Source organism: Panthera leo, chromosome A3 (genome assembly GCF_018350215.1).
Source record: "Panthera leo isolate Ple1 chromosome A3, P.leo_Ple1_pat1.1, whole genome shotgun sequence".
In the NCBI taxonomy this organism is placed as follows: domain Eukaryota; kingdom Metazoa; phylum Chordata; class Mammalia; order Carnivora; family Felidae; genus Panthera; species Panthera leo.
Window position 1 is genome coordinate 126,386,869 of NC_056681.1, and position 23,896 is coordinate 126,410,764.

Below are 23,896 nucleotides of genomic sequence, written 5' to 3' on the forward strand. Positions count from 1 at the left end.
TCAGATACCTTCAAAAATTTCAATTTGGCCAAGTAATTTTGTTATAATCCAAAATCAGAAAAGCATTTTGTGCTGAGGTATGTTTATTGTAGCGTCATTTATAAAGCTGAAAAATTAGGAGTTGTGTACAACTGTAGGATGCTGATTGAATTATGGAGAAAATTACAGCTATTACACTTTATGAAGAGCTTTTCCTAATACAGTAGTTCAGGAACAGGAGTGATCTCAATCCTGTTTTCAAAAACAGTGGGAAACAATGGGAAGAAACACAAAAATGGAAGTTTTTCTTTAAAATAGTACCTCACATGTTTGGTTTTTAAAGTATAATCTCCAGTTTAGTTTTTTCCAGAAAACAGTTTCTCTTCAGTCCTTAAGTACTTGGCTCCTCATGTGGGCTGTGCGGGAGGTCGTGGGGCAGTACCCGCGGGCCCAAATCGGGGTGGGGGTGCTCAGCCCTGAGGGGCCTCAGGAGAACGGCGCCAGGCTCCCTTGCTGTGAATGGCCCAGCTCCCGCAGGACGCGGTTTCACACACCGCTCACGAAGCATGCAGGCGTCCAAGACACTGGCTTCGGAAATGTCCCTGATGGCAGTGGCCCCTGCTTTGTTCTGAGTAACCACCTTCTTCCTGGCCTTGTCCCAGGGTGCAGCAGATAGGTAGCAGGCAGCCACGGCCCTGTGTGACATGACCATGATTAAGTCCTTCTCCTCTTGCTCATCTTGGAAGCCTTGGACTTGAGAGAGTGTTACCTCGCATGTTTTAAGTACAGTGTAAAGGAGAGGCCATGATAGGTGTTGACTTCCTCTCTGGTCTCATCATCTGCAGCACTTTTCTCTCTTTTTATCTTGATAAATTAATGTATTAAATATGCTTTCGTTGCTTACGGAAGTGCAAAGTGGTGTATGTTATTTTCATTCTTGCCAGATAGAAGAGGTAGCACACTAAATAAACAAACTGTTTTACAAATTGCTTTCTTTAATGTATGTTTTGGAGACTTTTTTTTTATCAGTACATAGGCATTTTCTTATTGCTTTTTATAATTACATGGTATTTAATCATCTCCTGATGGGTAGTTGAAGTCTAATCTGCTGTTATAAATGGTGGCACACATGTGTCTTATTGTGTAGTCAGGATGTTTTAACAGGATTAACTCCATGTTGGAAGATTCCACCCCCCCCACACCCGCCCCCTGGACTGTGCGTGTTTGCACTTCCATCGGCCATTGGCATTGGCGGTGTATCTGAGGCTGGTTTCCCCTCAGCGTAAACAGTGTGTGACAACCTTTGGTTCTTTTTGCTGACAGGTAGATTTCCTTAAGAAAAGAATATAGCTCAATGTAATTTTAATTTCCATTTCACTTATATTGAGTCTGAACATCTATTTATGTCTTAAGGACCATTTATTTATATCTTTTTCTGTGAACTTTTTATGTATTTTCATTTTTCTGTGATTTTTTTTGGTGTGAAGATTGTATTTTACCTCTTTCTGAAGGGCTGTGTAGCCGTTTGAAATTCTGTTTCTCCTATAATTGCTTCCTTAAGAATGGCCATGTGGAGTAATGTTTGGTTTTTGCATGTTCAGAACTGTTTGTCTGTAGCTTTTGAATTTGAAGGATAGTTCAGCCTGATAGAAAATTCTTTTTCTCCTGAGTATCTGTTTCTGATGAGTCAGAGTCCGTGATCCTTTTCTTGGTGTACGCTGTGGTTTTTTTAATCTGTAGGTTTATCTTATTTCTTAAAATTTCTTTTTTTGTATTTTACTTTTAAATAGTTCCTGTTCTCTTGTTTACTGTCTTTGTTTAGGCCTTTGTTGCACAGGTGTTGTATGTCCTTTGTCTTCTCTAGTTATTTTGTCTGACCATGTTATCTTTTTTCCCCAGTTTTTTGCTTTTCTCTTTCCCGATCTCTGTGTCTGTCAGTGTTTTCTGCATTTGTCTCTTGTCTCTTGTCTCCGTGTGGCATCTTCTCACTTTGTCTTCATGTCCCCTGCCCCATCGTGGCTTCTGCAGGTTCCTGCTTACCGCCTCCTCTTAACCCGCTTATCACCTTCTTTTGTTTACCTGTCTGTTCTCTGAGTGATTTGTCTATTGCAGTTCTTTTATTTCTGCTTTGGGGCATCCCTTCCTGGTAGCACTTACCTCATATTCTGTTTTGTTTTAATTCATGATTTTCGATTATAGCTTTTGTCTGCTTTGTAACCACGTTGTACTAATGTGCTTTCTTTGTTGGGAGTGTCCTCTGCTCTTTCCCAAGCCTTTTTTCTATAAATATCTGCATGTGGATTCTGTGCTTGTGCCTTTTTTGTTAGTCATTTTTTACTTGGATTTTCCTGGACTGAGCATCTGAATGAACGTGGGGTGGGTAGCTGTGGAGCCTTGGCCAGGCCTTTCAGACTTGGTCAGGACCCGTCCCTCCCCTGCTGTAGCAGTGAGCGGGCACGCTCTGTGATAGCACTGCTGAGTGGCCATGCCTTCTCTGCCTCTTTGACCTTGTCTTATTCAGACTGGGCTTGGCAGATGCTAACACTCACCCTGTGTTCTCTGTTCCTGCACTGCCATCTGTCACTAAGGGAAACATTTTTTGCCTTCCAGTGTGATCACTTCACTTTTAGAAGGTGTATATTTGCTGGCATTTTCTAAGATCTGCCACTCTGGGCCCCAGCTGGGCACTTCCCTCACTTACTTCCTCTGCTTTCTGCAAGGCCTGGACTTTTCTCCTGCCCAGCCCTGCTAACAGCTCTTCCACTTTAGGGCAGCACATGCTCATTCTGGGGGTGTATTGTGCCTGGAGACGGGATACCTGCAATCGCTGATCCCCTGGGCATCCCTGCACTCTCCCTTCCTCCCATTAAATATATCTGAGATTTTACTTTTCTTTGTGATTCTTTGAATGGCATTTATTGACTTAATATTTTGTTCATAAAATAGGCTGTACCAAGAAGCAAGAGAAACCTATCTTGATCTGGATAATAAAGTAAGGACTTTAAAAAGATTTATTAAATTGCTGGAAGAAATAATGACTCATAGATACAAAACATATCAACAATTTAGACGGTAGGTGCATTTAAAAATATTACCACGTATATAATTTTGTACTTTCATTTTCACATTGTCCTTTATAAATAAAATTCAGTTGAAAGAACTTTATACAATCCAGTTAAAGAAGAAACTGCAGTGCTTCCTGTATTGGTTGATACATAGGGTCTTATGATTTAATCAGAATTCTGGCTTAGAAGGGATTTGCGTAGTGGGCTTATCCACTTTTTCCACTATTAGATCCCTTTACTAGATAACTTGAGATGGCTTGTTCAGTCACTGCTTACGTAGGTCCTTTGAATAGGAGCTCACTGGCTTTGAAACAGCCTCTTTTACTTTTGGACACTGTATGTTCTTAAGGGATACAAGTTTTGATGGGACCTGTTGAGGCAGTATCTCAGTTTACGATCTGATTGAATGATGTGGCTCCATGGATGTAGAATCTGTTTTGTTTACTGCTGTGTCTCCAGGACCTACTATTGTGCCTGAAATATAATAGGAAGTTGATAACATATTGGTTCAAAGAATGAACACAGGATCAGAGAAATGTATGTACTACCTAGAAATATTCATACTCTCAGGGATAGATTGCCCCCCCCCCAAAAAAAAAATTCAAAAACAACAGAAATAAATCAGAGGATAGGTTGTAGGAAGGGATGGCTCTTGACCTACTGGTATCCAAGGCAGTCCTAGTCTTTTTCCACTTAACCTCTGTTTTCCCCAATGGTATTCCCTCAGTGACCTGCTTTTTACCAGTCTTTATACCCAAACTCCATAATCCTGAGACTATAGAATTAACAGAGTGCTTTTTTTGTTTTTTAAGTTTATTTCTTTATTTTGGGAGAAAGAGAGAAAGAGCAGCAGAGAGAGGGAGAGAGAGAATCCCAAGCAGGGTCTGCACTGTCATCACAGAGCCCGACGCAGGGCTCGATTTCATGAGCCACAAGACCATGACCGGGGCCGAAATCAAGAGTCAGATGCTCAACTGGCAGAGCCACCCAGCCAGCCCCATGAGACTATAGAATTAAAGAAATACATCTAGTTCTAGTGCATATGAGGAAACTCAGATAATTCCATAAAGAGAAATAGGCTTTGCACGTTTGGCCCGTGTTCCTTAACTAAACTGTAGGTTAGTTTTTGAAATGTGTGCTTCAGGTTTTTTTTTTTAATATTTTTTTTAATGTTTATTTTTGAGAGAGAGAAAGAGAGAGAGAGAGTCAGAGCGTGAGTGGAGGAGGGGCAGAGAGAGAGGGAGACACAGAATCCAAAGCAGGCTGCGGACTCTGAGCTGTCAGCACAGAGCCCGACGCGGGGCTTGAACTCACCAACCGAGAGATCGTGACCTGAGCCGAAGTCAGACGCTTAACCGACTGAGCCACCCAGGCGCCCCTGAGATGTGTGCTTCAGTTTTGTAAGCATGTTATTAGGACTTCAATTCTGTAGGATTTATCTTTATCTTTGTGAGGCTGCTTGTAAGTTCCATTGAGTGGGACCAGAGCAGCCTTTAGTCGAGGGCCAGCTCTTTCCTACCCGTGAGGCAGCGCCCTTCGGAGTCCTCCACTGCAGCGTACCTTGTGAGGAAGGAAGCTTCTGCCTGTGGGAGCGTGAACTGTTCTGGCTCTGGGCAGTCTGCGGGGATCACTTCTGCTGCTTTGGGGTGTTGCTTGCTCCAACCTCACATACGTAGGGAGAGTTGTCAGCTTGACACTAGTGCGCCCTCTGTCCACCCTGTGTCTAGCCTCTGCAGTTCTCCCTGTGCTGCACTCTCTAGGCTTTAAGAACCCGAGTGCCTTGGCCTCCCCAGACTCCCAGCTCCATCTTCTCAAACAGGGAAAGCTCTGGGCTCCGCCTGGGTTTCCGCCCCCCTTCACTCTTTCTGTAAGTAGTGACTTGGGACATCTAGAAGGCCCAATTCATTTGCTTCCCATATTTTAGACATCATTTTGACTGGAATTGCCTGCACTATCTGATGTCCAGTCTGAAGACTTATTTCATTTATTTTGTACAATGTTTTGGTTGTTTCAGGCTAAGTAAATCCAGTGCCTACTTCTGCCTCTTTTCCGGTAGCAGTAGGATTTGTTTTTGTGTTGTATTTAAAATATTTTCTGGGGGGCGCCTGGGTGGCTCAATCGATTGAGTGTCCGACTTTGGCTCAGGTCGTGATCTCGCAGTTCGTGAGTTCAAGCCCCGTGTCAGGCTCTGTGCCAGTAGCTCAGAGCCTGGAGCCTGCTTCGGCTTCTGTGTCTCCCGCTCTCTCTGCCCCTCCCCCACTCACGTTCTGTCTCTCCTCTCAAAAATAAATAAACATTTAAAAAATAAAATAAAATATTTTCTGTAAAAGTATTCGTCTTACAGTCTATTACCTTGATATGTTTCCTCACCACCAAAATGGCACCAAATGGTAAGAACCTTGCCATTTTATGAGGACAATCTCTCTTAGACATCCCATGATGAATATCAGTAGTGAAAGAAAGAAATGTCAACACAAAATTCTGAAAACCAGCTAGCAGTCATTGCTGTGTCACAAAAGAAAACTCAAGCTATCGGTATTTTCTGGGATGGAGATTTAATGTAGTTTAGGAAGGGAATTAGGAGAGATAATAATAAACTGATAGTTACTCTGAAGAAGCAAGCCTTAGACTCATTAAGGAGCAGAGTTGTTAAGAAAAATACCAAGTTTCCTTTCATCTAGATCTTATTTTCTAAATACCATTCCCTCCTTGGAGAAATGGCTGATTCCAGAGCTGGGCAGGGAAGGTAAACGTGAGCCTCTTGCTACGCCAGAAAGTAAGGAGGTGCTTGGAAGAAACATAGAGTCATGATAAAAGAATGTAGGAAGCAGCCTGAAGAGGCTCCCACTGGCGAAACCTGGGCCTGCCTGTTTGAGGGCAAGAATATGGTAATCCAGAGAATAAAATAAGAATCTGTGACTCCATCCCGATGAATGGAAAAGTGAATAAGTAAATAAATAATTGAGAAAGAAGGGAAAAGTTTTCCTTACAGTGGAATGTCATGTGATTAATGGAGTCTGCATTGTGCCAGGCTGTGGGTAAAGTATTATAGGTACAGAATGATTGAGCCCTTTTTTGTCACCATAAAGTTAAGAGGAGATAAGCACATGGATAGGCCATTTATTTATTATCTTAACACTACTAGAGTTTAATCTCTCGAGGGCAAGATTCATGTCTTCTGTATTAGGGTGATATCTCATGTAAATTGCTTGAATGATTGATATATTCATATGGACTCGCTGACCTATATTAAATGTGGGATAACATCTTTATTCATTTTATGATGTTTGTTTATTGTAAAAGGAAATGAAGTGGTAAAAATGTGGAGACACAAATAAAACATAAAGATGGGGGGGAAAAATCTTAGAATCCTACCTATTAAATGGGCATCCAGTGTTAACATTTCGGCATATCCCTCTCTGGTCTTACATGCTAGTTTAAAGATCATGCTGAATATACAGTTTTTATATCTTTATATTCTTTTTAATGTTCCCCATTTCTTTATTCCAAGATGTTTGACTTTACGATGCAAATTATACTTTGACAACTTACTATCTCAGCGGGCCTATTGCGGGAAAATGAATTTTGACCATAAGAATGAAACTCTTAGCATATCAGTAAGTATCTTAACTCTTTGTATGCTAATCGTTAGAATTAGCTGCTGCATTTCTTTTGATAATACATTAATAGTTTTAATCTATTATCTTTGGAAAACAAAAGAACTTACTTTTAAGGTTGGTGTTTGCCAGAGTGTTGAAAATTAAACTGATCACTAGCTAATGCTGCCATTGTAGCGTTAGGTACATCCCCCCTGAAAACCACTATGAAGATAATTAGGAAATTTATTTTCAGTGACAAAGGTTTACCCTCTTTCCACTCCACAGGTTTCTTTTTAAAACTCATACAGCATTTTAAATTATGTGGGATATTATAGAAAGTCCATATTCTCTGGAAGCCACTATAAGGAATCCAAGAAAGGATTTCTCAGAAGAATGTTCTACCCCATGTAATTGTCTGCACTTACTTATTTCTGAATGCGTCCGTAGATCTAGCCTCAGTTGGATAAGCAAAGCCACCGTATTCAACTTTGTGGGGTCTGTGTTTGTGGATCCTTCATAGTTGCATGCATTGAAAGAGGAAGTATGGGATAATTGCATTAAAAATTGTGTGGCCAAGTCAAGAGCAACCAAATAATTGGGGCAAAATTTTTAAGTAATTGCTTACTGCTCTTAGTTGCCATAAATTTGTACTTCATTTTTAAAAAAAATTATACTTCATTTTATACTTAGGATAAATAATAATTTACAGTACATGTATATAAGACTCATCTAAATTTTTAAAGAATAATAATAATTAAGAGAAAGAATGACTGTGCATTTAAAAATGGTCAAAAGGCTTAAATAGAAGCTTCATAGAGTATCCAAATGGTGAATAAGTACATGAAAAAGTGTCCAATATAGTTTTTCATCAGAAAAATACAAATTTATATCATAAACAATGACTGTCCTGCTGCTAGCAGTGTGACTAAAACTCAACGCCGATCATATATTGTGTTGGTGAGACTGTGGGCTTGGAACCCTCATGCCTGGCTAGTGGGAGTATAATTTGATAGAACTAATTTGGAAACCTGTCTCACAGTGTCTGTGAAAGCAATTCCACTCTTCAGAACTCTTCTAAAACTGATAAACTTCGTCTGATTGAATGGTGATGATTAAAGTCAGAATAGTTGTTACCTTTTGGATTTCATAGTGCCTGGGAGAGAGCACCGGGGATCTGCTGAGATGGTAGAAATGCTCTAGGTCTTGATCTGAGTAATTACGCAGGTAATTGAGCAGAAAACTTAAGCTTTATGTTCCTTACTGTATATGAATTAGACTCTAATAAAAATGAAAAAGAGAAAATATTAGGAGTGTTTGGATAATTTATCCCCAGAGCTAATTGTGCAGGACAACTGAAGCTATTCCTTCTGCATCATCATCCCTGTTATTCAAAAGAATATTACTGTTTTAAGAATCCTTAAATTCTCTAGTCTTCATTTTATAAATAAGGAAACTAAAACCTAATTAGTAATGGATCAGGGGTAAAATTTAGATCTCCACAATTAGTCTAGGGCTTCGTTTATTAGATTGATGTAAAATGCAGTTTGGGAGCAAAAGACAGTATCTAGTTACTTACTTCTTGCTTTTATGTGGGGTATTTTGTTTGGTTGGGTGGGTTTGGTTTTTTACTACTTAGTTGCTTTTTCATTTGGATTTTTACAGATTCAGACTTATGGATAATAAATGTGAAATGTCAGTGTGTGTAACTTCAGAATGTTTTTATAACCCTTTGATAGGAATGCTACTTGAGAGGTGATTTTTCAAACAGTGGAAGAGAAAGTATGTGAAGCTACAGGTCTGCTAAAGCACATGATAAAACTTTATGATAGAAAACCTGATGGTGCTCTGCTTTTTTACCTTGTGGGTATGGTATATATGTATGTCTGGAATTCTATCCAAATGAAAATAGAATTCCTTCTAACTTTTTTTTTAATGTTTATTTTTGAGAGAGATTGAGACAGTGCAAGCCAGGGAGGGTCAGAGAGAGAGGGAGACATAGAATCTGAAGCAGGCTCCAGGCTCTGAGCTGCAGCAGAGAGCCCGACGCAGGGCTCGAACCCACAAACAGTGAGATCATGACCTGAGGTGAAGTCGGCTGCTTAACCAACTGAGCCACCCAGGCACCCCTCTAATGTTATTTTATACTGTCTTCCCAGCGTACTGTGTAAAAGAGTTTGTTTTTAATTTTATTAATTGCTTTTTTTATTGTCCCCATTTGAATCTCTTTTGGAAGAGATTTTATGTTTCAATCATTGCTGCTTTTCTTCTTTGGCCAGTGTGAGCCTCTAAGTTGGTCCTGTTGCCTTTCTGACATTCAGTAATTACTTTTAAAGAGGCTTAACCACTAGATGTCACTGTAATTCAAGTAATGTAAGATTATCTTGGCACTTAGAAATGTTGGAAAAAAGAAATAAAGAAAACAATCTCATTCACAAGACCGATAACAATAAAATATTTAGGAATAAATTTAAGGAAGTGAAAGATCTATACGCTGAAAACTACAAGACATTGATGAAGGAAATTGAAGAAGACACTAATAAGTGGGAAGGTATCCCACAGTCATGGATCAGAATTAATATTGTTAAGTAGATGTCACATCACTAAATGATTTTATTCTTTTTTTCTTTTTCTTTTTTTTACTATAAATTCATTCTTTCTAATTCTAGCCAATGTTTTTTGTAAAGACTTTAGTTGACTTTTGCTGTACTTTGTTTCTTTGTTAATTCTTGGCAGGTTCAGCCTGGAGAGGGAAACAGGGCTGCTTTCAATGACATGAGAGCCTTATCCGGAGGAGAACGTTCTTTTTCCACAGTTTGCTTCATTCTTTCTCTGTGGTCCATTGCTGAGTCTCCTTTCAGATGCTTGGATGAATTTGATGTCTATATGGTAGTGTGAAATTTTGAATTCTGTAATCTTTGTTGTTGGAAATGTGTATTGTGAAAGGAAGCAATGTTTTGTTTAGTTTTACCCACAGAAGGGATCCTGCCTGACACTTCAGTCCGTGATAGGTGGTAGGAAGGAACAAAGAGTTTTAGTGTTCTCCCTGCTGCCCTAGAGACCCCATCCAGGCCGTCAGCGTCTTCCCTAGTTTATTTCCATCTTCCGTTTTAACACAGAGTTACAAGCAATTCCTTGTTTGGACGAACGGCAGCCACTGCTGATTTTCTCCCTTTCTTCACAGCTACACTTTTTGGAAGAGCAATAGATATAACACAAGGGGCAGGAACATTTGACTTCGAAATTAAAAACCTAGGATTAAGACTTAACTTACCCGAAGGACTTGAGGCAAACTATTTATCCTTTTGGGGGGTCTCAATTTCTTCATGTATAAAATGATATTACTCATCTTTCCTACCTCAGAGGGTTATGGTGAGACTCCAGTGAGGTCTTCCGTGCAAATGCACTTACAAAGGTGGAGGCACGGAGTAGGCCCTCCCAAACCGGCTGTTAACCGGCCTCTGTATGGTTCCTGGCTCATTCTCTCTAAACCCACTATAATCTGGGTTTAGACTACAGTACTCTAGCAAAACTTGTTTAGCAAAGATCACAAATGAACTTTTAGTATTATTTTAATTCTTTGAAGGAGTTGACACCACAGACCTATCCTGCATCTCTTATAATGTGCATTCTGGCCAGCTTCTGCTCTCCTCTTTCCTGGTTCTGGTGTGTTCCAAGCTGCTGTTCTCCTGAAATGTGTGAGGTCCTCTTTGTCTGTTTTTGATACTGTTGTTGATTTTCCTGGATACCATACCCTGCGTACGTCTTCACGCTACATCCCCCCCACACACACACACAAACACACTCTAACTGCCACCAACACTACCACTTACATTTGGATACCAGCAAATCTGAGTGTCTCATCCTGGCCCCTCTCTCGCACTCCAGACCCATATGCCCAACAGTTTCGATGTCATCTGGCATGACCACGCCTCACACTCAGCAAGTCTTCCACTCAGAGCCTCTTCCTTTTCCTGAATCCCCTACCTTGATTGGTGGCCAATAGCCATTACCCGCCCAGTCACCTTGCTAGGATACCTTTGATGTATCTGTGATCCTCCCTTCCTTTTCATTTGCCCGTCACAGTCACATCTGACCTTTCGAGTCTCTGCTCCTTCCTGTTACTTGTCCCTGTCTCCTCACCCCCTGCCTGTCATAACTGCCTCCTGTACAGACGCCCAGACTTTAATCTTGCTTCTTCCTTGGTTCCTCCCTCACTGTTTTGCCAGGTTTATATTTCTAAAATGAATCCGATCATGGTCACTCACTTGTTTGGAACTCTGGTGGTGAATTATCTGGGATAAAGGTTTAGTTCTTTGGGTATCTGTGAGACCCTTCCTGATGGAGTATCTACCCACTTTGTGGCTTTCCTAACTACTTACGATTTTTAAACACTGCGCCTCTGCGTGTTGTGCCCCCCTTTGTCTACTCACCTTTCAAGGCTTGGTTTGGATGTCACCTTTATGTCACCTTTGTGAACACCAGGCAGAATTAGGAACCTCTCAGAACTCCTTTGCCACCACCCTACACCAATTCACACTGTTATTTTTATTTTTTATATTATAGAATATATTATTATGTAATTTGTACTATATACATTTACTATTACATAGATTTTTATACATTTTCATTCTGTTGCCATCTCCTATTCTCATGTCTGAATCTTCTACCAAATTATACCTTTTTTGGAAGTTACCAACTATGGCTTGATCATATTTCTACCTGTCTGATGCCTGGCCCATAAGTATTTAGAAATGCTCATTCATGGAGCATTTTAATCCTGTTTAATCCTTCAGTGTCATTTTTTTCCCCGTGATAACATTGCTGCGATTGCTTAGAAATTCTTCTGAGAATTGGCTTCAGAGCTAAGTCACAAATCGCAGAAGATGAGTGTTCTTTCCATGCAGTGATTTTGTCCAAAATGCCATTTTGCAGCCTTATCTCTTATCTTATTTGTCAAATTTAATTCTGTTCTTTCTCTTTTAGAAACTTAGTGGTTCTTTTTTAAAAAAATTTTTAGTGTTTATTTATTCTTGAGAGAGAGAAAGAGACAGAGCACAAACAGGGGAGGGGCAGAGAGAGAGATGGAGGCACAGAATCCAAATCAGGCTCCAGGCTCCAGGCTCTGAGTTGTCAGCACAGAGCCCTACGTGGGGCTTGAACCCATGAACTGTGAGATCATGACCTGAGCCAAAGCCAGACGCTTAACTAACTGAGCCACCCAGGCGCCCCTGGAAACTTAGAGGTTCTTAATCAAAATGGCATTTTGCCCCATTGGACCTATTCAGAAAAATGTACCTAAGTCCTGAAAACCAATTGGAAGCAAATGCATACATTTTGGTGGTTTGGCGGCTTTGTTATCAAATGATAGGCCTCCTCAGGGCAGTGTTTTGAAAGGAAAGCATTCTACTTGAACAAGCTCTCGTTATTTTTGTTAACTTTAAGTTAGGTTGCTTTACAGATATGCCTGAGGGAAGAATTTATATAATACAAGCCATTGAGCTATGCAACCAGGATGTTAGTAACCTGTCTGCCTCCAAAACAGTGTGTTCTTTTTTTTAAATTATTTTTTAATGTTTATTTATTTTTGAAAAGAGTGAGAGACACAGAACACAAGCAGGGGACGGGCAGAGAGAGAGGGACACAAAGAATCCAAAGCAGGCTCCAGGCTCTGAGCTATCAGCACTGAGGCTGACGCGGGGCTCGAACCCACAAACCGCAAGATCGTGACCCGAGCCAAAGTCAAACACTTAACCGCCCCCCCAGGCGCTCCCCAAACAGTGTGTTCTTAACCACCATGCTGTACTGCCACATAAATTTTCAAATAGACCGTTAAAAATATATGCCTATAATAACATTTGTTTATGTTTTCAACTTTTCAGGAATTTTCAAGGTAGGGAGCAGTACTTTGATTTTTTTCTTTCTCTGATAATTGAACTCAGAAAATGTAAGCACACAGTTTAATTTAGTTTCAAAACCTGTTATAATGAAAAAAAATTAATTAAAAAAGCCCTGTTATAATGAAGCATTATTTTTCTATACACTGGTATGCTATTTAACTTAAAGATTGAATGGAGGAATTGGTTTGTAAATTTACATTGGTTCAAATTGTACACATTGTAGAAGGTGGTGGGGCAGGGTCAGAGGTTTTAAAACACCTTAATCATTGAGGGACATTTTGACAGAATTAGTAACTTCATAGCTGGTCATTTTTTATGTTGTTCTCCTGAGGTATTAATTATTATTACTGTACAAATTAGATTCATTTTGTAACATTTAGTTGTGTCTTTGGGATATTTGTTGATTATTTTAATTGCTAAATATATTTGAGGGAGGGAGCTATATTTACTAAAACAATCTGACTATAGAAATTACCTGGAAGAGACAGGTATTGTTATTTTCCACTCATAGTTTTGGATATTATCTTTCCCTGTAAGAATAGTTTGGCATCATCAATAAGGTAGTAGATGATCCCTGGATAAAAATGCAGGAGTTGGTATCAGCCAGCAGAATGCTGCTTTTGCAGGAACGTGATTAATGCAGCAGGGACCCTAACTTTCTTCCCTAGGACATGGTTAACCGGAGAATTGCAATGGATATGATACTCAAGATGGCGGACTCCCAGCGTTTCAGACAGTTCATCTTGCTTACCCCTCAAAGCATGAGGTAACTTCTCAAAAATTCTTCTGTGAATATATACAGCAAGATATAAAAGGGGAAAATAAATCTCTTATAATCTAAATTTTTAAAGTGCAAACACATAAATCACCAATATTAAGAAATAAATCAGTTCCTATGTCAGGAGATCTAAGATAATTTTTCCTTTTTAGGTACTTAAAATTGTGTTTTTATTATCTCCCTTCCATAACAAAACCAAGTTGATTGAAATATGAGTACTGACTTGTTATTATTTCCATTTTGACTCTGTTCCTTTGTGATTATCATGACCAACTAATAAAGTAATTTAATTTTACTAACTCTGTTTAGACTAAAGACACGATTCAGGATTTCCCTAGTCTTGGCTCTTTTCCCGGTGACTTACGGCTACCAGTCTTTCTAAATAAGGAGCTCTCCCCTGCTGGCAGTCGGCATGGTGTCACTTAGAGTTGATACTCTGCCTCTAAAGCGGTCACTTGGTCCTAGGGAGATTTAAGTTTGTGATTGGGAATTTTCAGGTAGACAAGATTTAAGTTTGTGACTGGGAATTTTCAGGTAGACAGAATTTCCTGGCAAGACAAGAAGAACAAGAGTTAGAAAGAGCTGGTATATAAATCTCATTTTCTTTTTCTTCTAAACTGAAAGCCCCTGGCATTTAGCAGGAAGTTAATTTTTAAAAATGAAAACAAATTATTTCTTGATTGCAAATTATATTTCTCCTAGAACTCCTGATATTCAACATATCCCACATTAGCAGATAGGGTAGATTTGTGTTTTCATGAGGTAGGAGTAGAATTTGTTTTAATGTGAAAAAAATTTCCTAGACGTTTTGAATAATTAATGTTACTTCCTCTAGTTCACTTCCATCTAGTAAACTGATTAGAATTCTTCGGATGTCTGACCCTGAAAGAGGACAGACTACGTTGCCTTTCCGACCTGTGACGCATGAGGAGGAAGAAGACCGGAGCTGATCTGTAGCTGCTGGTGCCACGGGCTGCATCGTCACGTGGAAGATTTGTAAAGGGAAACAGTTCAGGAGTCTGTGATGAAATAAAATGAAACTGAAGATATTCCGAAATAAGAGAAGCTCCTTTATACATCCGGCCCGAATAAAGTATGTAAATAAATCTAGAAAGCCTACTACAACCAGCAATTTAAAATTACTGTTACTTTACTTTGAGAAAATTAATTTCATAGTACTGGTTTTAAATCTTTTTTTTTTAAGTTTTTTTTTTAACCATCTACTTTTATAGATTGTTTTTCAGAAGTAAAATTTTGTACATATGTACATGTACATATCTGTTTAGTTTGGGTTCATTTCTATGGTATTTTGTAAGAATTAAAATAAAAGTTTGAGCACCTGATTATATTTAGTTTTGTTTTCCCGAATATCACATTCTCATCGCAGGTGGTACACAGGTGGTCTGGGGACGGGGACCAGTTTACAGTGGATTTATTGTCTGTCTGTGCTTATTAATGATGAGGGGCCTGCACAGGAGTATAAAGCTTTGGTCAGAATCCCTGTACAGGTCACTTTGTATCATTAGAGATACAGCTATAGATTTGAGCTGTACTTTTAATTACTATATCTCGTTCAAACTGAGGATGCCCTCTGTCTGTATGGCACTTTGAAGGAGCCCTGGAACACCACAAGCTCTGACACAGTGCCTTTCAGAGTCCCCTGTCGTCCACCCAGCTAAGCGTCTAACCCATGTCACAACGGGATTGTGACACAGCACTGCACCCTGACCTGCAGCCTGTTTGCCTGGTTTACGACCCCTTAGTCCGCTGTCTGGGGCTCCTGGGCTCTGGCTCAGCTGAGAGGACCCAGGCTGGGAAGAAGGTCTGGGAGAACTGGGGGCCCCTGTGGAGCAGGAAAGCAGCCCAGAGCCAAAGGCCAGCCTGTTAATGGGAACTGACATCAGTGCTATCAAAGACCTCTCCTGATTTTAGAGCTGGCCTTGGAATGATAAAATCTAGCATATTGTAGGAAATGGTATTTATCAGCTTTTTTTTTTTTTTTTTTTTTAATCTTTTTTAAGAAGGCATGAATAGGACTTCTGCCTGGATTCTCTGTGTTTGATACTAGGGTAAGTGCTAAAGTTTTAAGACAGACATGGGTATTCAAGAAGCACTTCCTGTATTGCCAGCAATAAATATTTATGTAATTGAAAAGGACGTATCTTAAGAAAAACGGTATTTTAGAAAACAACAGCACTTCTATTGTTACTGAGAAAAAATGGATTTTGTTTTTTATTTTAGGGAAGGGAGTCTGATTTAGCCTTAATGTGAGATCAGTTGGCAAACTGCTTTTCTAATCTAAGAATTTATAGAAAGAGGAGATGTATGCTGAAAGTTTTAAACATCCCCCATAACCATACAAAGTCTGACCTTTTAAAGTTATGTTTATAACTAATTTGTATCAAAACTATTTTTTAACATACATGTGCTTTTTCAAATTAAAAAAATGAAGAATATACCAAATGCATAAACTTAGATTAGCTAAATAATTTTTGCATCTAAATCCTTACGATAGTTTTTGAATGTTACGGTTCTGAGTGCAGAGTGGGAAATAAAATCCTCAAGTATCTGAATATCTTTTGCTAAGAGTTGAGGATTATTCATTGCTTTAGCCTCACAAAGTTTTGGTTTCAACTATCATAAGTGAAAATAATCTCGATGTTCTAATTAATAGTAACATTGATTAATTAGAATAAAAGAAGAAAAAAATTAACTATATGTAACTTCTAAAAATAAAGCTTAAAACGTGTATGTATGGGGTGACTTCACTACATCAGAGGGTTCCTCGACCTCTGGTTTATCATCAGGGCTGAACTGAGGAATGAAATCCCGGGAAACAAGGGGCACATACTCCCTCGGACTCTTCAATCCTACCTTCTCAAATCCGTGGGGTGGACGTGATTAAAACCAGTCTCAAGATGACAAATACGATGAGTTTTAGTAAACCAAGATATAAATAATAGTTACTCAATATTGAAGATTACACTGAAGATTCAGTCACTGCCTTCTTGTTTAAGTATTTTCATTTCTCCCGTTCTCTAGTGCTGCTTTTTTTTTTTTTTTTCTTTCCTTCACATGTCTCCAAAATGTCTCAGTTCTGAGTAAGAAACTATTGTCTAGGACTTGGGCCGAATCAGAAGTGTTTTCGACCGGTGGAGCCCCAAGGATCCCGATTTCCTTTGTACAGGCAGGTGTGGCACAACTTAGTACGAAGTATTGTGTCCCGAGTCAGTAATGTTCCGGTTAGATTTAGGACTTGGTTTTACGTCAACACAGATAGATGTACCTCAGCCAGCTCAGACTTTCTGGAGAACTGGTTTGAAACTTAGAGTTCTATGAGTTCATAGGGTAACAGATACTTCATGACAGGAGCTAAATGGCTGTGGACTTGAAGATCCACCAAAACAGTATTTAATAGGAATAGCTTTTGTTTAAAGAGTGGTAAACTAATAGGGTAGATATAAATGCGCTGTTTCTTTGAGTCAGCAAACGAAATGTTCTGTCCTAATTATATATGATATTGATACCTACCCTATTACATTTTGGCCGGGGCATCTGGATAGAGTCCATAGAAACAACTGTGGCCTGAGAACACTCACTGATCAGCAAGCTTAGAGGGCTGTTGTTCCCTGATTTTCTGCAGTATACGAATGTAGAGATTAATTCATGCAAAAATGATGAAGTTCCTGCCATGTGCTTATAGCACTTTAAAGCACGGGGGACACTCCTGTGAGTAATACCAAATCTGCCCTCATGGAGCTGAAAGTTATAATTTCCAGGTAACTGTAATTGCTTGCATAATAAAGCAGGGTAAGGAGTTAACAGTGGAGGGGAGTGGTATCTCAGAAGCCCTGTTAGGGGAAGACTTTGCAGAAGGTATTTAAGCAGAGCCTGAAACAAGTGAGAGAACGAGCTATGGGAAGACCTAGGGCAGCAGTTCCAGGCAGAGGAAATGAGGGCAAAGGCCCTCTTGCGAGAATGAACTTCGTGTCCGGGAATCGAAAGGCTCATGTTGATACAGCTTCATGAGCAAAGGGGATGAGGTTCAGAGGTAGGCAGAAGAAAGATCATTTGACATCTAAGGAAGTTTTCAGACCTGGTCTAGTGAACCTATTTAAAGACTCCTCCTGGCTGCCGTGGGGATAGAGTAGGGTTTGGGTCGTGGTAAACAGAAAGCAAGCCCTGACGGTGGTCCAGGTAAGAGGTCATGGGGACTTGGGCCAAAGTAATGGGGGGAGAAGCATTTAAATTTGAGATCTAGAGGCAGTGGAGTTGCTGGTAATACTGGGGAGTTGTGAGAAAAGAATCAAGGGTAATTGGCCTGGGGTGATACGGTGCCTTTCACAAGGACAGCGAAGGAGCGGATGAGGAGGCCAGCACACTGCTACTTGATGAGGAAAGTCACACTGGCGAGTGTGAGAATGGAAAACTCCACTTAAGAGTCTGAAGATCTATAGTTCACCTGCAAGATGCTGAGAAAAATCCAAACTGTGTGCCCAGAATACTGGAGAAACGTAATTGCTTGCAAGAAAGGACCTACGGGAACCCTACGCTACTGTATTTAGAGGCTCTAATTGACTATCAGTTTCTTGCCATAGCCCTACACATCCTCTGCCGTAGGGCTCTCTGAACACATCTGTTTACGCATGTGTTTTACTTCTTGACATTATTTCCAACCGTGTGGAGAAAATTCTGCTCTTTAAGAAAGAAATTCAGAGACACCTGGGTGGCTCAGTCAGTAAGGCATCTGACTTCAGCTGAGGTCATGATCTCACAGTTTGTGGGTTTGAACCGTGTGTCGGGCTCTGTGCTGACAGCTCAGAGCCTGGAACCTGCTTCAGATTCTGTGTCTCCCTCTCTCTCTGCCCCTCCCCTGGTCACACTCTCTCTCTCAAAAATAAACATAAACATTAAAAATTTTTTTTAAAAAAAAGAAAAGAAAGAAGTTCATATTATTCATCCAGAGACTGTTATCCCAAATGAGTGAATTATAGGAAATACGATTTCTTCAAACAAAAGGATTCCCTTGTAAAAAGCAAGACATGGAATCATATTTCCCTTGACTCTGGATGGGTTTTTGACTTTCTTGTCACCAGTAAAATGCTGTCTGTGGAAGTGGTATTTCATGACCTAGGGTCAGGTCAGAAAAAACTATGAAACGTCCAGCCTCTTCTTAGGACTACTTGAGCTGGAGCCTGAACCACCATGAAAGTCGCTGAGGCCACCGCGGTGTGAGAAAGCACAAACTGGCCCCAGATGTGGGGGGAGCCCTGAGATCATGGGAAGAGAACCCCCGGCTGCTCCAGACCCCTGTGTCAGCTCAAGCTGCCACAGGCCTGCAACTGCAGGAGAGACCCCGAGCCAGAATCCTCCACACCTCTCTCAAACTCTTGCCCCGCAGACCATGGAAATAGTAAAATGATTGCTTCTATCTCAAGCCACCAGGTGTTGGGGGTGAGGTGTTGTGGAACACCGGTGACTGAACCACTCCCATTACTCCCCACCCCCAATAACTACTCCGATGTGATATTTCCTTTTGTTTCAACATGACTTCAGTGTTCTTACCATGAGAATGCGTTGACGTTTATATATTACACCCTGCAAGAGATTTTATTTCTCTTTTCCCTGTTCGGCATGTTGCTGTGTGTGCATTGTTGCTTCTGGCCACTGTGTAGTATGCCTAGGATGCATCGATCACACTTGACCTACCTATTCCTCCAGCGATGAGCCGCCAGGTTGCCTGCAGTTCCCCCACACGCTGTCACAGACATCCTGGGACACGTCCCCTTACGGCGCCCTGTAGGTCTGTGAGCACTTCTCCGGGCAATACACCCAGAAGTGAGCATGCTACCTCCCAGAGCGCCCGTGCACTTGCTCTAGCCAAGCTCGGCTGCACCCGTCTACACTACCGGTGCCGTGTTCACTTGCTGGCCCAGTCCCCACATTGTATTTACGAAAAGAACAAGTCGGGCTGCTGAAGGGTTGGGTTTTTTTCTCTCTCCATAATTGCCCTGAACATCTCGGTGGCTCCCTTCCTTCAGGTCTTCCTCTACATGTCACCTAACCACTCCGTCACAAATAGTTACTGCTACGTGCTGTCGCTGCCCATCCTTCTCAGCTCATGGTTCTTTTCTTCACTGTTCTTACAGGTGGACGTGTGTGTGTGTGTGTGTGTGTGTGGTGTTTGGGTATCATTTGTCTCCCCCCGTGAGAAGGGCGTTGGGTGCGTAGGGTGCGGCCAATGAAGATTTGCTATGAATGCATAGCCAGAGTCTGACTTAACCGAGTACCATTCTAAGGAGCCTCCCCGGCTCCTCACCCCACCTCCCCGTCACTTAGTAGGGGGAGAGAATATCGGGGGGCACCGAGGCTCTCCCATCTCTCCCTGCCCCCACTTTGGACTCACCAAGCACAGGGGCGAAGGACATTCTATTAGCACTTGGGACGGTTCTATCAGTGTTTCAGGTACCATCGGCGTCCCGAGTGTTTGTGGTGAGGTGTGCTTGCTCACAGCTTCTTGTTGAATGGCTGCATGAAATCGTTAGGCCCTGGTCTCTGGTCTGACTTAATGATCCTAAGACAGACAAAGGAAGAGTACTTAGAGAAAAAAAAAAAAGGCACGGAATAAAAAGTGAATAATATATAGCACTGTCCTGTCTGATACTGTAACTATTAGCCACATGTGGCAAATAATTAAAATGAAAATTAAGTTCCTGAGTCACATTAGCCATATCGAAGTACTCAATGGTTACATGAAGCTGGTGCAGACGTACACATTTCCATCACCCCAGAGAGTTCTGTTGCACAGCCCTGAAGAAAAAAACAGCTCTAGATACTTTCTGAAAATCCCAACCTGCCTTTAGAGTTCTTGAGGGAATCTTTTCCACCTGCCTTCCTCCGGGCTAAAAGGGTCAGCATTTTGTTCTATCATTAAAAATAACAACCAGTATACTTTTGACTTGGAAAGATAGACGTATTCTTTCCTACGGGCTACTTTTGGAGGACACTTAGCTGGCTGCATGTGTCGTCCACATGGTTCTGAAGAAGGTGATGTGTCCTGGGGCACCTGGGTGGCTCAGTCAGTTAAGCGTCAGACTTTGGCTCAGGTCATGATCTCGCGGTTCGTGGGTTCGAGCCCCTCATGAGGCTCTGTGCTGACAGCTCGGAGCCTGGAGCCTGCTTCGGATTCTGTGTCTCCCTCTCTTTCTGCCCCTCCCCCGCTCATGCTCTGTGTCTCTCAAAAATAAATAAACATTAAAAAAATTAAAAAGAAAAGAGATGATGTGTCCTCAGCACCCAGTCATGTTGAGATGAAGCTTATTTTCACACAGTGAGCATTTGTTGAGAACAAACAAGCTTTATGTTTCACTTCAACTTTACATAGCATGTTTTTTGCCCTGCTTTTGAGGGCCAGGATGAAGAGTTGGAAAGTTGCTGTCATTTGGTGTCATTAATTCTCTGAATTCCGAAGTTGTGTGTTTAAGAGGGTCGATTTGGTAAGTTGTTGCTACCTGACCCTTGATGATTATGAACATCAAATTTAAAATTACGAAGTAAGAATTGAGGGAAAAAGTCAAATGTTATAAATTTATTTGGGACATCTGTTGCCACCTCTTTGGATGCCTTTGAAAATTCAAGCAGAAATCAATACACTTCCAGGTTTGTTTGTTTTTTTTTTTACTTTCAATAAATAATATCTTTGTGTATATGTATATATAGATAGATATACTTAACGAGTCATTTAGCAGGATTTTTAAGTTTTATACTGCATTAATTCCAACATAGCTCTTTCCAGATTGATAGGATGCAAATGAGGTAAGAATTAAGGCAAACCTAAAAGGCATGCAAATGTAGCACATTTATCTCCACTGATAATACAAGATCTCGAGTATGGACCACACAGAGGAGCCAAGGCCCCTCCACATGTCTGTCGGTACTATTTTACAGGAGAATGGTGACACAGCTTATATTAAAGTTACATTACCGTGGGGGTCTCAGTGCTACTAACATGTAATCAAGGAGACACGAGCATTGGCAAAACATGAACAAGAAACCATAGAACTCTTTGCAGCACATTTCTGCCCAGGCTTTAGGGGAGGAGGGTTTTTATGAAATGATGTTACACATATCACATCGTGGCAGGTTGTTTGTTTTATAATATATGCTTTTAAAATTCATTAGCAAATGACATTCTCATGCACACAAGTGTTTCAAACACAAGAAGCAAGTCCATTGATAGGTAGTCCAAGCAATATTTGTGTAAGTGTGTGTGTGTGTGTGTGTGTGTGTGTGTGTGTGTAGCTGCAGACTGAATGGAACATTGAGACTTTTGTGCAGTCCATAGCATTGACCTCAGCTCATTTCTGAATGTCGCACTGCAGAAGTAATACAATGGAAGGGTCGCTCTTTGCAGCTTCTTTGAATTCATCCAGTGTAATCTGGTCATCTTTGTTCTTATCCATCTTGCTGAAAATCTTGTCTACTCGCTGCTCAGGCGTGAGGCCGTCCTCATTCATTTTCATCATGATCACAGTGCCTACCATCTTATAGATAGCCTTGGGAAAACCAGAAACAGAGCGTAAAGTTCTCCTAGGACATGATAAAGAACTTAAATTTACTTCAAAGGACTCCTTAAATCGTTTTAAATAAGACAGAGATATAATCAGATATGTGTGTCTTGTCTGACTCCCAGGTTTCTGGCTGGAGGAAGTGAGTAGAAAGAGTGGCTCCGTGGTAAGCACAAGAATAATGGATGAGGAATCTTTATTCAGGAGGAGAGCGCTGAGCTCTGTTTTAAACATTCTGGGATTGAGGTGCAGGTGAGCACCAGCCCTTGAAGATTTAAGAAAACAGAAAATGTGGTCCCAACCAAGAAGGAATTTATAATCTACTAAGATAACTGAGCAAGGCAAGCCAGTAAAATTTAGTCCAGAAAGACGACACTTTAGGGAGATCTGTGGATCAAGGACTCTGTTCATAAGGACTTCCAACTGTCCAGTTCAATTAACTGTACACAATTATTTCTCAACGTGAGAATCTCCTAAATAGAAACAACTTTTTTAGGAAACTGCCTGAAAAAAATAAATGCCCTTCCACACAAAGACTTGCAGGTGGGGGCGCCTGGGTGGCTCAGTCGGTTGAGCGTCCGACTTTGGCTCAGGTCATGATCTCACAGTTTGTGAGTTCGAGCCCCACGTTGGGCTCTGTGCTGACAGCTTGGAGCCTGGAACCTGTTTCGGATTCTGTGTCTCCCTCTCTCTCTGCCCCTTCCCTGCTCATACTCTGTCTCTCAAAAATGAATAAACGTTAAAAAAAAAATTAAAAAAAAAAGAATTGCAGGTGGATGTTCATAGCATTATTAATAATAGCCAAGTAGAAACGACACAAATGCTCAAACAATATGATGTATCTGTACAACTGAATACTATTTTAGTAATATAAAAGACTGAAGTACTGATAAGTCTTACAACATAGATTAAACAAAAAAGGAAGTCATTCATAAAGGCTATAGATATTTATATTGTATGGTTATATTTATATGAAAGGTCCAGAAACCCAAACCCACAGAGAAAAAGAAGAGTGGAGTTTTCTGAGTCTGGAATAGGAACAGGCAGGTGGCATGAGGGGTCTTACTGGGGGAATTAAAATGTTCTAAAATTAGATTATGGCGATGGAGGCTTACTTTGGTAAATTGTACAGTTATAATGGGTGAATTTATGGTTTGTAAATAATAACTCAAAGTTTTTAAAAATGTCAGTTAGAAAAAAAAAAAAAAATGCCAGTTAGAGCCACGGGCAGCATCTTACATCCACCAGAGGGAAAGCTGGTTTGAGGAAGAAGGGGACATCCAGCAGAGCAGAGCTAAGCCAAGGGCATAACTGAATCTGGGCCCAGCGGCTTGGATCTGTGACTTTTCCCAGCGCTGCGCTGAGGCTGACGCAGGGGGACAGGGGTCGAGAGAATTGAAGGCCTGGCATGCAACCAGCAGGGCTCCTGGCAGGGAAGAAAAGCAGCTGCCACAGCCTACGCCCCAGGAAGCTTCCTCCGGGGGTCTCTGCCTTACTTGCCCGTCGGCCAGCCAGGGAGCCTAGCCGCCCACCATCCTGAAGTCCCGCTCCGGCCAAGTCCACCCCGAGTCCTCGCCCTGCCCTGCCCTCGTCCGGAAGGCCAGCCCCGGCCCGCGGGCCCGCCCCGCCTCCATAGGGTTCCCTTTGGCTGCCCCGGGTGCCCCGCCTCACGCGCCCTGCCCAGCCCCGCCCGGGTCCCCCGAAAGCCCGACCCCGCCCTCGCCCTCGCCCTCGCCCCCCACCCAAAGGCCCCGGCCCCGCCCCTCGAGGGCCACCGCCTCACCTCGATGATCTCCAGCATCTCCACCCGCGTGATCTTGCCGTCGCCGTCCAGGTCGTACATGTTGAAGGCCCAGTTCAGTTTCTGCTCGAAGCTGCCCCTCGAGGTGATGGACAGGGCGCAGATGAACTCTCGGAAGTCGATGGTGCCGTCCCCGTTCTTGTCAAAGGTTCGGAAGGCGTGCTGGGCAAACTTGGAGGCGTCTCCGTAAGGGAAGAACTGCAAGCAGAA

At 41.5% G+C, this 23,896-nt stretch overlaps 2 protein-coding genes across 6 annotated transcripts in view; one reads left to right on the plus strand and one right to left on the minus strand.

Annotated features, from left to right (window-relative positions):
- SMC6 (structural maintenance of chromosomes 6) overlaps positions 1-14,661 on the plus strand; it is a 78,888-nt gene extending 64,227 nt beyond the window's left edge. The window contains exons 23-27 of one of the 2 annotated variants that reach the window (XM_042933627.1): positions 2,926-3,051; positions 6,556-6,661; positions 9,377-9,529; positions 13,209-13,306; positions 14,154-14,661. In XM_042933627.1, the coding sequence (XP_042789561.1) occupies positions 2,926-3,051; positions 6,556-6,661; positions 9,377-9,529; positions 13,209-13,306; positions 14,154-14,268 (598 nt within the window). In that variant the 3' untranslated portion in view covers positions 14,269-14,661. The remainder of the gene's footprint in view (positions 1-2,925; positions 3,052-6,555; positions 6,662-9,376; positions 9,530-13,208; positions 13,307-14,153) is intronic. The other variant, XM_042933628.1, reaches the window with a different exon arrangement.
- Positions 14,662-20,773: 6,112 nt separating this feature from the next.
- The window catches only part of VSNL1 (visinin like 1), a 71,840-nt gene continuing 68,717 nt past the window's right edge, over positions 20,774-23,896 (minus strand). For all 4 annotated transcript variants that reach the window (XM_042930293.1, XM_042930292.1, XM_042930291.1 and 1 more), the window contains exons 3-4: positions 23,669-23,884; positions 20,774-21,873 (exon numbers count right to left, since the gene is read on the minus strand). In XM_042930293.1, the coding sequence (XP_042786227.1) occupies positions 21,676-21,873; positions 23,669-23,884 (414 nt within the window). In that variant the 3' untranslated portion in view covers positions 20,774-21,675. The remainder of the gene's footprint in view (positions 21,874-23,668; positions 23,885-23,896) is intronic.